Source organism: Panthera tigris, chromosome C2 (assembly GCF_018350195.1).
Source record: "Panthera tigris isolate Pti1 chromosome C2, P.tigris_Pti1_mat1.1, whole genome shotgun sequence".
In the NCBI taxonomy this organism is placed as follows: Eukaryota; Metazoa; Chordata; class Mammalia; order Carnivora; family Felidae; genus Panthera; species Panthera tigris.
The window spans coordinates 130265113-130283221 of record NC_056668.1 but is presented as its reverse complement, the minus strand read 5'-3'; the positions used below and the strand labels follow the sequence as shown (position 1 = coordinate 130283221).

At 41.1% G+C, this 18109-nt stretch overlaps 1 protein-coding gene across 14 annotated transcripts in view; it reads left to right on the top strand.

Annotated features, from left to right (window-relative positions):
- The window catches only part of NEK11 (NIMA related kinase 11), a 291065-nt gene that overhangs the window by 198066 nt on the left and 74890 nt on the right, over positions 1-18109 (top strand). The window contains exon 15 of one of the 14 annotated variants that reach the window (XM_042998272.1): positions 14296-14395. The exons of the other annotated variants lie outside the window; for them this stretch is intronic. Coding sequence (XP_042854206.1) covers positions 14296-14360 — 65 coding nt within the window. The 3' untranslated portion in view covers positions 14361-14395. Of the gene's footprint in view, positions 1-14295; positions 14396-18109 lie in introns of those variants that run through there. 14 annotated transcript variants of the gene reach the window in all.

Genomic DNA, 18109 nt, shown 5'->3' with positions numbered 1-18109 from the left:
TAGCTCCCAAGTGTGGATTTGAAGACCAGGAAGTCTTTCTTTTGGCCAAGTCACTTTTCTTCTCTGGATCTCAGATTCGATCAGAAAGTTTCAAATTGGGTTCGTTGGGGAAGAGTGGGCAAGGCTCTGAGCAGCTAAACAGAACCCGTGTCTGCACTGCTCATCTGTGTTTTTCCAGAGTCTGACACAGCGTCTGGTGCAGAGGAGGCCCTTAACAGATATTTTTAAATATTTTGAAGAGAAATGAGATGCATACCCTGCTCCTTTACCAGCTTCAACCAAAATAGTTTCACTCTTATCTGTTTTATATATTAGATTTACACATAAGGTTGTCTTGAAAAAGCTAGATTCCACTACAAAAAAAGAAATTAACACTGGATTGGATAGATGATATCTAAATTCCCTTTTAGACTGTATGCTTTTATAAAAATGAGCATTAGGAACATGGAACAAAAACATGAATTTATAGAGAACACACTGAGGGTAGATAGAGGGAGGTAGGCAGGGGATGGCCTAGATGGGTGATGGGTACTAAGGAGGGCACTTGTGATGAGCACTGGGTGTTGTATGTAAGTGATGAATCACTAAATTCTGTTCTTGAAACCAGTATTACACTATATGTTAACTAATTGGAGTTTAAATAAAACTTGAAAAAAATTGCATTTATCTCTGCCTAGAGCTCCCCTCAAGTGACAAAAAGGGAATAAAGCTGGTATAAACTTATTGGACAAATGGAACAGTAAAGATGGGAGCAGGTGGGAGATGTTAGCTCATTTGAGAAGAGAGGAAACAGATGGATATGTGGTAAGCAATTTAGAAGACACAAGGTGAAAGCTAAATGCCTAAGAGTATGCAGGAAAGGAGAGCACATAAAGGCTATCAGACTTTGATAGATGATGAGGAAACATGCTTTTGAAATACTTGTCTGGGGAGGTGCTCACAGCAGGGCCCTCATTGCAGATGAGAATCTTATTACTTTCAGAACTCTGGGCTTCCATTATTACATAGAAGCCTTGAAGAAATATCCTTGTGCGGTTTTACAGGGGATGAGCCTGTTCAGGTAGCCAGTACCTGTTTTGCTCTAACTACATTTTTGGGGAGATTCACAGCTACGATAATCACTGTAGTGTTCATATATGTCAGAATGTTAACAGGATACAAGGGACAATTTAAACTAAAATATGTCGGAGTATAAGCCTTGTCACTCAGAAATGAAACACACCTCTGTGAATTGAGCTAGGCTTTGCTCACATTCAGCATCAGCCTATGCTTTTGGGAAATGTCCAGTTGTCTGTTGAGCATGTTAAGATGTTTTCAAGAGTTTCTCCCAACCCTCAACAGGAGAAGAGAAACAACAGGTGCAAATGTTCTTTCTGGTTATTTGGACCATGCAAATTTTAACTTTGCAGCCCTGAAAATGTTGTATGCAGTGGTTTACCCCAACCCAACCCCAGATTTAGTTTTATTTCTATATAAAACAGGGGCAGTGGTATTTTCCCTGCCTGTATCAATGGGAAGTAGAGAGAGTGAATGAGCTAGCATTTGTGTAGCTTCAAGAGATCCTGAATTTTAAGGTGCCCTTTTGAATTCCAAGTTTAGTATATTAGTATCCTCTATACATGAGGTCATTTTAAAGCCCTTGTATCAGTGGTTCTCACACTTGGGCATGCATCAGAATCACTTAGAGGGCTTGTGAAAATGCAGGTCTGGTACATGGCTAACAATTTGTATTTCTGACAAGTTCCCAAGTGATGCTAATGGTCCAGATCCAGACCACATTCTAAGAACCATGGCTTTAAAGCCATTAAGCCCTGAAATTCTTACCATGCACACCCACCCCGATTTATAGCCCAAATAAAATATTACTAAAGTATAAAATAAAATTGTATTTCTTAAAATTATAGAGAACTTGCCTATAAGCTAAACTGAAAATAGCTTCTTCCTACACTTTTTTCCTCTTATGTGATACTGTCTGTGTGCTGAGCTATTTGGAACTGTATGTAAGAGTCATTGAGCATCCTTGGAAGCAATATTGTATTTTTGCCTCATCCTCAGCATCTGCGTCACACATTTAGGGAGATCTGGTGGGTTCAAGGCACTGTGTGAGGAGTCAGATTTTTAGACCTATTTGGGACATAGTCCCAGCTACCAGGTGGAGTCCTGGACAAACCAGGGCAGAGCTTTATAATGATACCAGAGAGCACCCACTAGGTGCTTCTTTCACACATAGAGGACCTGTTGTCCCAAATGGAGGCACCTCATTTCTGAAGCCCTAAATCCCCCCTGAAATTTCCCATGGTATACAAGACACGGCTAGTCATGAACAGGATGTTGAGAGATCCCATGTGAAATTAGGACAGAGAGGAAGAAAAGAAATTAAAAAGAGAGCAGGAAAAGCCAGAAATGAGGACATGGGGGAAACATCCAAGAATGTAGTCATTCTTGGCCATTTCACCAAGGGCAGATACTTTTAAAACATGGAATTTCCATGCTTTAAATGTGTATCCTACCTCCCCACCTTCTGTTCCTTTCTTTCCTCAAAATGTTTATAAAGCACACACATAAGCCAAATATCATAGAGGATGAAGAAAACAAGGTCCCTGTCTTAATGAACTCTGAGTGTAGCCAGGGAGGCTGATAATGACAAGGCACCTGTGATGAGGACAACACAGAATGAACAAGGCAAGTGGAAGACAAGGGTCCACTAGTGGGGTGCAGCTTGGAAGACTTTACAGAGGAGGGTGAGGTTTCTAATTTCTGTGTCTGTGTCAATAAAGGCAGTACAAGTTTTTTTTTTTTTTTAATTTAAATCCAAATTAGTGCAATAATGATTTCAGGAGTAGATTTCTTAATTCCCCTTACCCATTTAGCCCATCCCCCCCTCCCACAACCCCTCCAGCAACCCTCTTGTTTGTTCTCCATATTTAAGAGTCTCTTCTGTTTTGTCCCCCTTCCTGTTTTTATATTATTTTTGTTTCCCTTCCCTTATGTTCATCTGTTTTGTATTTTAAAGTCCTCATATGAGTAGTCATATGATTTTTGTCTCTCTCTAACTGACTAATTTCACTTAGCATAATACCCTCCAGTTCCATCCATGTAGTTGCAAATGGCAAGATTTCATTCATTTTGATTGCTGAGTAATACTCCATTGTATATATATACCACATCATTTTAATCCATTCATCCCTGGATGGACATTTGGGCTCTTTCCATACTTTGGCTATTGTTGATAGTGCTGCTAAACATTGGGGTGCATGTGTCCCTTTGAAACAGCATATCTGTATCCCTTGGATAAATACCTAGTAGTGCAATTGATGAGTCGTAGGGTAGTTCTATTTTTAATTTTTTGAGGAATCTCCGTACTGTTTTCCAGAGTGGCTGCACCAGCTTGCATTCCCAGCGGCAGTACAAAAGAGATCCTCTTTCTCCACATCCTCGCCAATATCTGTTGTTGCCTGAGTTGTTAATGTTAGCCATTCTGACAGGTGTGAGGTGGTATCTCATTGTTGTTTTGATTTATATTTCCCTGATGATGAGTGATGTTGAACATTTTCTCATGTATTGGTTAGCCATCTGGATGTCTTCTTTGGAGAAGAGTCTATTCATGTCTTTTGCCCATTTCTTCACTGGATTCTTTGTTTTTTGGGTGTTGAGTTTGATAAGTTCTTTATCGATTTTGGATACTAACCCTTTATCTGATATGTTGTTTGCAAATATCTTCTCCCATTCTGTCTGTTGCCTTTTAGTTTTGCTGATTGTTTCCTTCGCTGTGCAGAAGCTTTTTATTTTTGTGAGGTCCCAGTAGTTCATTTTTGCTTTTGTTTCCCTTGCCTCTGGAGACTTGAGTAAGAAGTTGCTGCGGCCAAGATCAAAGAGGTTTTTTCCTGCTTTCTCCTCGAGGATTTTGATGGCTTCCTGTCTTACATTGAGGTCTTTCATCCATTTTGAGTTTATTTTTGTGTACGGTGTAAGAAAGTGGTCTAGGTTCATTGTTCTGCATGTCGCTGTCCAGTTTTCCTAGCACCACTTGCTGAAGAGACTGTCTTTATTCCATTGGATATTCTCTCCTGCTTTGTCAAAGATTAGTTGGCCATATGTTTGTGGGTCCATTTCTGGCTTCTCTATTCTGTTTCATTGATCTGAGTGTCTGTTTTTGTGCCAAAGGCAGTACAAGATTTTTTTTTAATTTTTATTATTTTTTTAAATTTATTTATTTATTTTTTTAATATATGAAATTTACTGTCAAATTGGTTTCCATACAACACCCAGTGCTCATCCCAAAAGGTGCCCTCCTCAATACCCATCACCCACCCTCCCCTCCCTCCCACCCCCCATCAACCCTCAGTTTGTTCTCAGTTTTTAACAGTCTCTTATGCTTTGGCTCTCTCCCACTCTAACCTCTTTTTTTTTTTTTTTTTCCTTCCCCTCCCCCATGGGTTTTTGTTACGTTTCTCAGGATCCACATAAGAGTGAAACCATATGGTATCTGTCTTTCTCTGTATGGCTTATTTCACTTAGCATCACACTCTCCAGTTCCATCCACGTTGCTACAAAAGGCCATATTTCATTTTTTCTCATTGCCACGTAGTATTCCATTGTGTATATAAACCACAATTTCTTTATCCATTCATCAGTTGATGGACATTTAGCTCTTTCCATCATTTGGCTATTGTTGAGAGTGCTGCTATAAACATTGGGGTACAAGTGCCCCTATGCATCAGTACTCCTGTATCCCTTGGATAAATTCCTAGCAGTGCTATTGCTGGGTCATAGGGTAGGTCTATTTTTAGTTTTCTGAGGAACCTCCACACTGCTTTCCAGAGCGGCTGCACCAATTTGCATTCCCACCAACAGTGCAAGAGGGTTCCCGTTTCTCCACATCCTCTCCAGCATCTATAGTCTCCTGATTTGTTCATTTTGGCCACTCTGACTGGCGTGAAGTGATATCTGAGTGTGGTTTTGATTTGTATTTCCCTGATAAGGAGCGACGTTGAACATCTTTTCATGTGCCTGTTGGCCATCCGGATGTCTTCTTTAGAGAAGTGTCTATTCATGTTTTCTGCCCATTTCTTCACTGGGTTATTTGTTTTTCGGGTGTGGAGTTTGGTGAGCTCTTTATAGATTTTGGATACTAGCCCTTTGTCCGATGTGTCATTTGCAAATATCTTTTCCCATTCCGTTGGTTGCCTTTTAGTTTTGTTGGTTGTTTCCTTTGCTGTGCAGAAGCTTTTTATCTTCATAAGGTCCCAGTAATTCACTTTTGCTTTTAATTCCCTTGCCTTTGGGGATGTGTCGAGTAAGAGATTGCTACGGCTGAGGTCAGAGAGGTCTTTTCCTGCTTTCTCCTCTAAGGTTTTGATGGTTTCCTGTCTCACATTCAGGTCCTTTATCCATTTTGAGTTTATTTTTGTGACTGGTGTGAGAAAGTGGTCTAGTTTCAACCTTCTGCATGTTGCTGTCCAGTTCTCCCAGCACCATTTGTTAAAGAGACTGTCTTTTTTCCATTGGATGTTCTTTCTTGCTTTGTCAAAGATGAGTTGGCCATACGTTTGTGGGTCTAGTTCTGGGGTTTCTATTATATTCCATTGGTCTATGTGTCTGTTTTTGTGCCAATACCATGCTGTCTTGATGATGACAGCTTTGTAGTAGAGGCTAAAGTCTGGGATTGTGATGCCTCCTGCTTTGGTCTTCTTCTTCAAAATTACTTTGGCTATTCGGGGCCTTTTGTGGTTCCATATGAATTTTAGGATTGCTTGTTCTAGTTTCGAGAAGAATGCTGGTGCAATTTTGATTGGGATTGCATTGAATGTGTAGATAGCTTTGGGTAGTATTGACATTTTGACAATATTTATTCTTCCAATCCATGAGCAGGGAATGTCTTTCCATTTCTTTAAATCTTCTTCAATTACCTTCATAAGCTTTCTATAGTTTTCAGCATACAGATCTTTTACATCTTTGGTTAGATTTATTCCTAGGTATTTTATGCTTCTTGGTGCAATTGTGAATGGGATCAGTTTCTTTATTTGTCTTTCTGTTGCTTCATTGTTAGTGTATAAGAATGCAACTGATTTCTGTACATTGATTTTGTATCCTGCAACTTTGCTGAATTCATGTATCAGTTCTAGCAGACTTTTGGTGGAGTCTATCGGATTTTCCATGTATAATATCATGTCATCTGCAAAAAGCAAAAGCTTGACTTCATCTTTGCTAATTTTGATGCCTTTGATTTCCTTTTGTTGTCTGATTGCTGATGCTAGAACTTCCAGCACTATGTTAAACAACAGCGGTGAGAGTGGGCATCCCTGTCGTGTTCCTGATCTCAGGGAAAAAGCTCTCAGTTTTTCCCCATTGAGGATGATGTTAGCTGTGGGCTTTTCATAAATGGCTTTGATGATGTTTAAGTATGTTCCTTCTATCCCGACTTTCTCAAGGGTTTTTATTAAGAAAGGGTGCTGGATTTTGTCAAAGGCCTTTTCTGCATCGATTGACAGGATCATATGGTTCTTCTCTTTTTTTTTGTTAATGTGATGTATCACGTTGATTGGTTTGCGAATGTTGAACCAGCCCTGCATCCCAGGAATGAATCCCACTTGATCATGATGAATAATTCTTTTTATATGCCGTTGAATTCGATTTGCTAGTATCTTATTGAGAATTTTTGCATCCATATTCATCAGGGATATTGGCCTGTAGTTCTCTTTTTTTACTGGGTCTCTGTCTGGTTTAGGAATCAAAGTAATACTGGCTTCATAGAATGAGTCTGGAAGTTTTCCTTCCCTTTCTATTTCTTGGAATAGCTTGAGAAGGATAGGTATTATCTCTGCTTTAAACGTCTGGTAGAACTCCCCTGGGAAGCCATCTGGTCCTGGACTCTTATTTGTTGGGAGATTTTTGATAACCGACTCAATTTCTTCGCTGGTTATGGGTCTGTTCAAGCTTTCTATTTCCTCCTGATTGAGTTTTGGAAGAGTGTGGGTGTTTAGGGATTTGTCCATTTCTTCCAGGTTGTCCAATTTGTTGGCATATAATTTTTCATAGTATTCCCTGATAATTGTTTGTATCTCTGAGGGATTGGTTGTAATCATTCCATTTTCATTCATGATTTTATCTATTTGGGCCATCTCCCTTTTCTTTTTGAGAAGCCTGGCTAGAGGTTTGTCAATTTTGTTTATTTTTTCAAAAAACCAACTCTTGGTTTCGTTGATCTGCTCTACCGTTTTTTTAGATTCTATATTGTTTATTTCTGCTCTGATCTTTATTATTTCTCTTCTTCTGCTGGGTTTAGGCTGCCTTTGCTGTTCTGCTTCTATTTCCTTTAGGTGTGCTGTTAGATTTTGTATTTGGGATTTTTCTTGTTTCTTGAGATAGGCCTGGATTGCAATGTATTTTCCTCTCAGGACTGCCTTCGCTGCGTCCCAAAGCGTTTGGATTTTTGTATTTTCATTTCTGTTGTTTCCATATATTTTTTAATTTCTCCTCTAATTGCCTGGTTAACCCACTCATTCGTTAGTAGGGTGTTCTTTAACCTCCATGCTTTTGGAGGTTTTCCAGACTTTTTCCTGTGGTTGATTTCAAGCTTCATAGCATTGTGGTCTGAAAGTAGGCATGGTATAATTTCAATTCTTGTAAACTTATGAAGGGCTGTTTTGTGACCCAGTATATGATCTATCTTGGAGAATGTTCCATGTGCACTCGAGAAGAAAGTATATTCTGTTGCTTTGGGATGCAGAGTTCTAAATATATCTGTCGAGTCCATCTGATCCAATGTATCATTCAGGGCCCTTGTTTCTTTATTGACCGTTTGTCTAGATGATCTATCCATTTCTGTAAGTGGGGTGTTAAAGTCCCCTGCAATGACCACATTCTTATCAATAAGGTTGCTTATGTTTATGAGTAATTGTTTTATATATTTGGGGGCTCCGGTATTCGGCGCATAGACATTTATAATTGTTAGCTCTTCCTGATGGATAGACCCTGTGATTATTATATAATGCCCTTCTTCATCTCTTGTTACAGCCTTTAATTTAAAGTCTAGTTTGTCTGATATAAGTATGGCTACTCCAGCTTTCTTCTGGCTTCCAGTAGCATGATAAATAGTTCTCTATCCCCTCACTCTCAATCTAAAGGTGTCCTCAGATCTAAAATGAGTCTCTTGTAGACAGCAAATAGATGGGTCTTGTTTTTTTATCCATTCTGATACCCTATGTCTTTTGGTTGACGCATTTAATCCATTTACATTCAGTGTTATTTTAGAAAGATACGGGTTTAGAGTCATTGTGATGTCTGTATGTTTTATGCTTGTAGTGATGTCTCTGGTACTTTGTCTCACAGGATCCCCCTTAGGATCTTTTGTAGGGCTGGTTTAGCGGTGACAAATTCCTTCAGTTTTTGTTTGTTTGGGAAGACCTTTATCTCTCCTTCTATTCTAAATGACAGACTTGCTGGATAAAGGATTCTCGGCTGCATATTTTTTCTGTTTAGCACACTGAAGATATCGTGCCAAGCCTTTCTGGCCTGCCAAGTTTCAAAGGAGAGATCAGTCACGAGTCTTATAGGTCTCCCTTTATATGTGAGGGCACGTTTATCCCTTGCTGCTTTCAGAATTTTCTCTTTATCCTTGTATTTTGCCAGTTTCACTATGATATGTCGTGCAGAAGATCGATTCAAGTTACGTCTGAAGGGAGTTCTCTGTGCCTCTTGGATTTCAATGTCTTCTTCCTTCCCCAGTTCAGGGAAGTTCTCAGCTATGATTTGTTCAAGTACCCCTTCAGCACCTTTCCCTCTCTCTTCCTCCTCTGGGATACCAATTATGCGTATATTATTTCTTTTTAGTGTATCACTTAGTTCTCTAATTTTCCCCTCATACTCCTGGATTTTTTTATCTCTCTTTCTCTCAGCTTCCTCTTTTTCCATAACTTTATCTTCTAGTTCACCTATTCTCTCCTCTGCCTCTTCAATCCGAGCTGTCATCGTTTCCATTTTGTTTTGCATTTCGTTTAAAGCGCTTTTCAGCTCCTCGTGACTGTTCCTTAGTCCCTTGATCTCTGTAGCAAAAAATTCTCTGCTGTCCTCTATACAGTTTTCAAGCCCAGCGATTAATTTTATGACTGTTATTCTAAATTCACTTTCTGTTATATTATTTAAATCCTTTTTGATCAGTTCATTCGCTGTTGTTATTTCCTGGAGATTCTTCTGAGGGGAATTCTTCCGTTTGGTCATTTTGGATAGTCCCTGGAGTGGTGAGGACCTGCAGGGCACTTCCCCTGTGCTGTGGTGTATAACTGGAGTTGGTGGGCGGGGCCGCAGTCCGACCTGATGTCTGCCCCCAGCCCACGGCTGGGGCCACAGTCAGACTGGTGTGTGCCTTCTCTTCCCCTCTCCTAGGGGCGGGATTCACTGTGGGTTGGCGTGGCCCGTCTGGGCTACTTGCACACTGCCAGGCTTGTGGTGCTGGGGATCTGGTGTATTAGCTGGGGTGGGTAGGCAAGGTGCACGGGGGCAGGAGGGTCAGGCTTAGCTCGCTTCTCCTTAGGTGATCCACTTCAGGAGGGGCCCTGTGGCAGCGGGAGGGAGTCAGATCCGCTGCTGGAGGTTTGGCTCCGCAGGAGCACAGAGTTGGGTGTTTGCGCGGAGGGAGCAATTTCCCTGGCAGGAACTGGTTCCCTTTGGGATTTTGGCTGGGGATGGGCGGGGGAGATGGCGCTGGCGAGCGCCTTTGTTCCCCACCAAACTGAGCTCTGTCGTCCAGGGGCTCAGCAGCTCTCCCTCCCTTTGTCCTTCAGCCTTCCCGCTTTCTGAGCAGAGCTGTTAACTTATGACCTCCCAGACGCTAAGTCCCTCTTGCTGTCAGAACACAGTCCGTCAGGCCCCTCCGCTTTTGCCAGCCAGACTCGGGGGCTCTGCTTGGCCGGCGAGCTGCCCCTCCGCCCTGGCTCCCTCCCGCCAGTCCGTGGAGCTTGCACCGCCTCGCCGCCCTTCCTACCCTCTTCCTTGGGCCTCTCGTCTGCGCTTGGCTCCGGAGACTCCGTTCTGCTAATCCTCTGGCAGTTTTCTGGGTTATTTAGGCAGGTGTAGGTGGAATCTAAGTGATCAGCAGGACGCGTGGTGAGCCCAGCGTCCTCCTACACCGCCATCTTCCCTTTCTCCTACAAGATTTTTAAAAAATTGTTTTATCTTTATTTATTTTTGAGAGAGAAAGACTGAGCAGAAGCAGGGGAGGAACACACACACACACACACACACACACATACACATACACACACACACACACACACACACACAATCTAAAGTTGGCTCCAGGCTCTGAGTTGTCAGCACAGAGCCCAATGCAGGGCTCGAACCCATTACCCATGAGTTCATGACCTGAGCTGAAGTCAGATGCTCAACCGACTGAGCCACTCAAGTGCCCCTCCCAAGATTTTATTTACTGTTGTATTCTCAAAGTCTACCATATAGCCTGGCACATAGTATTTTTTCAATAATATTTTAATGAATTAATAGAAAGATGAGTAGAATTGCCATGTGGTTGGAGGGGGAAATATTCTCTGGAAAGGATCAAGCAGCATGAAAGCTCAGAAGTATGAACAACTGAGTATATTCATGGAACTATTAATAAGTTTGGTATTACTGGAATATAAGATGTGAGGAAGGGATCAACAAACCTGGCTGTGTAGGGCCAAACCCATGGATAATTTACATGCTAGGTTAAGGAGCTTGAATTTTATCCTGTGGGTTAGGGCACCAGTGGTTTTTAAACATGGTCAGAAAAGATTACCTTTAACAAACAAGAAGGAGGTTGTTTTGAAAGGAGTGACTTGAGATGATGAACAGGTTATGGGCCCTCATTACACAGACAATAGATGGTGTTACTATAGTAACTGTTGAGGCCCATCTCTACTGAGTGAGAATAGAAAATGACTTCTGACTTCCTCTTCATCGAACTTAGAAAGGAAAATTATGTCTCCATATTTCTTAGTAACCAGATTATGAATCAAGGCAGCATATGAAATTTAATGTTTTTAAATGTTTGTGAAATTGGCTGTGCTTCTAGAGAAAGAAGTCATCAGCAGAATGATATAAATCGTTGGTAAACTATATTTATAAAAAGGCTTATTTTGTAGATCCAAACTGGATGTTGTCACGGAAGTAATTAGAATATGACAGATGCGTCATGACTTTTCTGCCCATTAAGAACCAACTCTTTAGTGTGTTCAGATATCTGATCAGTTTGGCTTTTGGAAAATTGTTACCTCTCAATTCTTCCATTGAACCTTGGTAATAACTACTTAATCTCTACTAAACAATGTGACTGATATAGACCAGAGAAGGCATCAGGGCTTCTGAATCTTTTAGAAACTTCTTTGCTTAAGCTCTTCAAACTCTAAGCTGTTAACTGTAGAGTTGACTGATAGCCATTTAACCTTGGACTATTGTGTTTTTCACCTTGAAATAAATGAATTTCTCATACTAATTAGAATGATTTCAACATAGTGTTTTATCCTTCATTACTGGCACACTGGAACCGCTACATTTGAGGAGGGGAGGGTTATTTTGGATCATAAACTACTTGAATCATTTTGATGTGGGTGCACAAGGCACAATATCAGTTTGCCAGTATCCCCTCTGTTTATATATTAAAGAAATTTAGTACTTCCTATGAGTCCTTTAATCCTTGAAAGGATGTAACAGATTTAGAATTAGTGGCAATTTATAGAGAACCTACTATGTGTCTGCTACCATGAATATACCCATGCCACTTTCATTTGGCAGATGTGTGGTGATACAGACAGGGGAAGGGAAAAGGCTTTGTAATATAAATAAATCTCTGAAACTATAGTATAATTCATTCTTAATAGTATACTCTTAGCAAAGAACATTCTGTCTATTACTACTATCTAGAAAAAAAAAGTTCCAGTGATCAAATTTATCTAAGAGAGAAACTCAGTAATCATGCACTCATTTATTACTCACACATTATGATTTCACCAAGTTAATATATGTTGGTTTGTAAGCTCCTTGGGAGCTTCCTGTGTATAATCTGAAACTGGCCCCACACCGAGGCAGGGGAGGAGAGACTGAAGAAAGAGAGTGGCCAGTCCAGATTGGTAGGTGGCAGGTTTAATAAGCAAGAGAACTTATATACAAGGCTTGTCTTGAGTGGCTGCAAGACAATTAGATTTCCACAGCCATCTGCCAAATCTTAAAAATTTATTAGAGGTCTTAACTGGGTTTAGTCATGTGTACTAATTATCCAAATGGTCTCAATACCACATCATTGTCTCAAGACTGTGTCTTTGGAAGAGGCTCTGGGAGCAGGGAAGGTAAATGGAATGAACATTCCAATGACAGAGGAAGGGATAAGGAGCCTCTGATTGCCAAGATCTAGCTCACTGATCAGCCAGCAGTCAGGTCTTCTCAATGACCTCCACCAACGGAGTACTTTGTAGAGGAATGATATTAGGTCACAATGATGTCTTAGGCCTGCATCCTGCCACTAAAGGCTTATCATTTCAGAGGAGAACTAAGGCAGGCATAAATAACTATACAAGAGTAAGGATTCAGAAAATGGGGAGATTGCTTTTATTTGGGGGAATAGAAGTCATCAAGGAAGCTTCCAGGAGAAGGTACTGAGATCACTCCTGACATAAGCATAGATTTGGCCATGAGAAAATGAAGGCCCCGCAGGAGCAAGGGACAGGGTAAGAAGGAACAGAGAGGCAGAAACAGGCAGGAGCAGATGGACTTTGCTCAGGAAAGTGGTTCCATTTGGTGTTATTTGCCTGAGTTATCACCCTTGTTAATACAACATGAACTATTGATACACCTAATTTTTATTATTTTTCTTAAACAAATACGGTCTTCTTTTCTTTGTAAAAAGTGTTTACTAGGACATTTAATATCTAATACCCTTTTATGTAGAGGAAAATATTCCTACTACTTGCTCCTGATTCAATGTTCAATATATTAAGCTAAATAATTACAAAGATATTACTACTCCCTTTCTATCTTGTTTTGATAGACTCTAGCTCTCCTGTTTGTTAAAGAGTCATATATATGGACTCCTAAATTTTCTTCTAGGATTCTTATTGTCTTATTTTTCATAATTTTTATAGCAGTAGAATTATTCATTTCCACTTAATTTAAATTCTCCTTTTGTCATATTGAAACTCCTGGATATTGTCCATTTCTGATTATTTTGGTCTACTGTTCTAGCTTCTTCATCTTCTGTCAGTACCGGAGTATTCTAGTCACACTGCCTTTATGGAATGTTTTAATGTCTGATAGTACAATTACCTTCCAATTTTCTTAATTTTTCAAAATGCTCTTATCTTCTGACATTTATTTTCCCACATGATTTTTAAGAACATTTATCCATCTCCAAACATGATTTTTAAGAACATTTATCCATCTCCAAAGGACACCTTTTTGTTTTCTATTAATAAGTTCTACAAAGTTAGTAGCATAGCCTTTCTTTTTTTTTACATTATTTATATTAAATATAATTTATTGTCAAATTGGTTTCCATGCAACACCCAGTGCTCATCCCAACAGGTGCCCTCAATACCCATCACTCACCCTTCCCTCCCTCCCACCCCCCATAAGCCCTCAGTTTGTTCTCAGTATTTAAGAGTGTCTTATGGTTTGCCTCCCTCCCTCTCTGTAACTTTTTCCCCCTTCCTCTCCCCCATGGTCTTCTGTTAAGTTTCTCAGGATCCACATAAGAGTGAAAACATACAGTATCTGTCTTTCTCTGTATGGCTTATTTCACTTAGCATCACACTCTCCAGTTCCATCCATGTTGCTACAAAGGGCCATATTTCATTCTTTCTCATTGCCACATAGTATTCCATTGTGTATATAAACCACAATTTCTTTATCCATTCATCAGTTGATGGACATTTCGGCTCTTTCCATAATTTGGCTATTGTTGAGAGTGCTGCTATAAACATTGGGGTACAAGTGCCCCTATACATCAGCACTCCTGTATCCCTTGGGTAAATTCCTGGCAGTGCTATTGCTGGGTCATAGGGTAGATCTATTTTTAATTTTTTGAGGAACCTTCACACTGTTTTCCAGAGCAGAGTAGCATAGCATTTCTAAAGCAACCAAGCTGCAGTACAACAGGGATTTCAAAACTGGTGTTAAGGTCAATGCAGAAGCAGTCTTCATATATTTGTTTCTTTTCCTGATACTTCATAAAAGTTGGTGCCTATATTGCTTATCTGTGGCTGCATAAAAAATTACCCAAAAACTTTTTGGCTAAAAACAACAATAATCATTTTCTATTTTTCATAGTTTCTTTGGGTCATGAATTTAGAAGTGGCTTGGCTGGGTGGTTGTGGCTCATGTGGCGCTCATGAGGCTATAGTCAGACACAGGACCACAATCATCTGAAGGCTGGACTGACTCTGGAGGATGTATTTCCTTTTCACAAGGTGACTTGAGAATCCTCAAGGCCACTAATGCTGGACATTGCGCATCATTGCTAGACTGGCTACCATTGCCACCTCAGGAACCTGGCTGTGGCCACCACTCCTGCCCTACCCCTGTCTGGATGGATTCCATGTGATCTCTGTCCCTTGACATTACTAACTTCTGATGGACACTCTGCAGAAGATGTCTGTCATTGGCAGAGGCTGGTCATGCGCCTACACAATGTGCCTACAATAAGGGAGGCTGGGAGAATGAGCGTCCAGTATTTTTAGCTTCTTTAGTGGGAGCCAGACTCTGTCTCACAAAGTGGAAGATTCTTCGAACAAGGGAAGAAGAATGTGAGGCCAAAGATAATAATACATATCTACTGTAGTAGTGAACTTTCTTGTTCTAGGAGATGTGGAAGGAGAGATGGCCCTTGCAGTGTTTTGTGGAAACATCTCTTTTGGCTTTCACAGAAGGAATAGATGATTCAAGAGAATTCTTTTTCGATTTATCTTCTGCGCTGCTGTCTGTAGAGGGAGCCATCTGCTTCGGACAGCAGTCGTCAGGATTGACATTCTAATAAAAGGTGCGAACTTATCCTAGACAGAGGACCAGGGCCAAGCCAGTGGGGTTAAACTCTGCAGAGTGAATGCCTGCGTGCAGAACCAAGACATATGATCCTGGATCTGCTTTGCTGAGTGCTGAGCTGAGACCCCAGTTCCACTCTATTCAGCTGAAAAGAGGTAGTCAGGACACAGACCCTCCATCATCCATCCCAGCCCCAGAAGGGGCTCAGTAATGCTCTTGGGTATGTCTGACTGCATGTGGCACAGATGGCCATCCATGTGCCTTCCTAGGTGAGGTGGCTGCTCCTGGACCCCAGTAAATGAGCTAATTAACTTGGCCATTTGAACTTTAGAGACTACTTGTTCTGGAAAGGACAATATTGAGCTGTTCTTTCTGGCAGTAATTATGTACCAGACCAATTGCTTTTTGAGGCCACTTCTAGTTGGGTCAGTCAAGCTGTGTCACTGGAAGAGAGGGAATTAGTCCACCTATTTGCAGGGGCAGAGCATTTCTTTTCTGGTTCATTTAGAACTATAAGGCTATTAACACAAAAAGTTAGAAATATGGGTAAGACTGCATTTAACTACAAATCACTTGGTGATGAAGTGTCTATTGAGCTTTCCTGGCACAGAACCGTGGTAGAGTGCAAACAGGAATATGATTCACAGTTCATATTTTCAAGGAATTAGTGGTGTGAACATCTCTAGACCAAATGGCTAGAATTCCAGGCAGGAAGTAGTAAACATCAGTGAAGATGAGTGGGAAGATCAGAATCACCAGCTCACTGCGCCCTACCCCTGGAGATGCTGCTTCAGTAGGTTTAAGGTAGGTCTTGAGAATCTGCATTTTTAAAAAAATCTTTTTAATGTTTATTTATTTCTGAGACAGAGAGAAACAGAGCATGAGTGGGGGAGGGGCAGAGAGAGAGGGAGACACAGAATCAGAAGCAGGCTCCAGGCTCTGAGCTGTCAGCACAGAGCCCGATGCGGGGCTCGAATCCACAAGCAAACCATGAGATCATGACCTGAGCCGAAGTCGGTTGCTCAACCGACTGAGCCACCCAGGCGCCCCATGAGAATCTGCATTTTTTAAAGTAGGCTCCATGCCCAGCATGGGCCCAATATGGGGCCTGAACTCACGACCCTGAGATTGAGACCCAAGCTGAGATCAGGAGTCGGGCACCTAACCAGCTGAGCCACCCAGGTGCCCCAAGAATCTGCATTTTTAGCAAGTTACCAAGCAGTGTTGATGATGCTGGTCCAGGGACTGTACTTTGAGATCCACTGGGCTAGAAGCACTCTCTTCCAGCTGTGGCTTTATAAACAAAATGCTTATTTTTGACAAATTTTGATAAATTGAATCAAGTTTTTAATAAAAATGCCTCACATTCAATTTTTTTAATATTTGTTTTTGAGAGAGAGAGAGAGAGAGTGTGTGTGTGTGTGTGAGTGGGGGAGGGACAGCAGTGGTAGGGGGAAAGGGGATCCAAAGCAGACTCCATGCTGACAGCAGAGAGCCCAATGTGGGGCTTAAACCCACTAACCCCGAGATCATGACCTGAGCCGAAGTTGGACACTCAACCAACTGAGCCACCCAGGTACCCCACATTCAATTTTTAATATATTTATGATCCCACTGACGAGAGTGGTATAAATAAATATACAAGGGTTTTCATGGCAGTGTTTCTTACAATAGTGAAATTAATTTAATTAATTAATGAATTCCAATTAAATTGGAATCAAAATAAATGCCTAGCAATGGGAGCTAGTACATCTTCTAGAAAAAAGTTCTTCACAGTTTATTAAAAGCGATGATGTAGTTACGTATTCACTTGCATGAAAGGTGTTATAAAGTATACAAAACTGTAGTTCACCGTACACGCACTCACACACACACACGTGTGTGTGTGTGTGTGTGTGTGTGTGCGCGCATGTGTGTGTGTGTGTGTGCATTTGGAAACACCAAAGTGTTAGTAATGGTTCTGTTAAGCAGCTTTTCCCTTCCGTGTTCTCTAACTTGTCTGCGTTGAGCATGGATGACTTATGTGATCGGTTTCTACTAAAAGAGGCACTGACATATTCACCTTAAGTACTTTAGTCAGTCTTGCCATCACAAGAAAAGCAGGTTTTGTTTCTAAAGCCAGGATTTTCTGCGTTGGCCCCTTAGAATAATTAAACTCCATAAATACTGGCTTCTGGCTCCACAGAGTAAGCGCAGCTGAAGAAGTTAGAGTCTGGGTTCCACAAACTTCTTAACCTATATCCACATTTAATTGTTTATTTAAAAACCAGACACCCTTCCCCCCCTCCCACCGCCCCAACTTTTGTGTTATACTAATAGGTGCTATTCTTAGAGGGCTCTTGTGATACATTTGAAAGGTTGAAAGGAAACAAGCATTTGCAAACCTCAAACGCCTATTGTTTGTAGTCTTCCACACAGTTCAGCTGAATATTTGTTGTGTGAAATAACCATGTAGTAAAAATAGAAAGTTTATTTCCTATCTTCTGGTATTTATTATCTCCCCTATGGGTAGCAAGTTTTCTTTCTCAAGCTGACCCACCTTTTCTGACTAATTTAATTTTGGTGGAGAGAGTGGGGTGCTATTTACTTATTGGGAAGTTGCCCTGTGCAAAGCACTATGGTGGGGGCCATGGGGAAGAGGGAGGTGGTGTAAATCCACCTTGGGCCTTTACCAACAACAGAGCACCTTTCTATATAATCGCTGCATTTGAGCTTTACTAGTGCTTTTTGTACAGGTTTTTTGCACAGGTGAGGGAACTGAGTCACAGAAGTTTTATAACTTAGGCAAACATCACAGAGTCTTAGGGTACTAAGACTTAGGGTACTAAGGCAGCTCACAGTGCTCAACTGAATGTACCCTGGCTCCCTTCCTACTGGAAGCCTCCGGAGATTGTTCCTTCCTGGACCTTCTTCTTTCCCCCTGACTGCTTTCTTCGCCAGTCTCCTCATGGGGTTTGTCTCAGACACAGCTGTTGCTGCACCGTTGGCAACAACTTCCTTGGTTGGCGGTTTCTGCCCTGTACCTACAGAATAGTACTCTGAAAGAATCGCAAAAGTGTGTGTGTGTGTGGGGGGAGTATAGGGTTCCATTTGTATATTTATT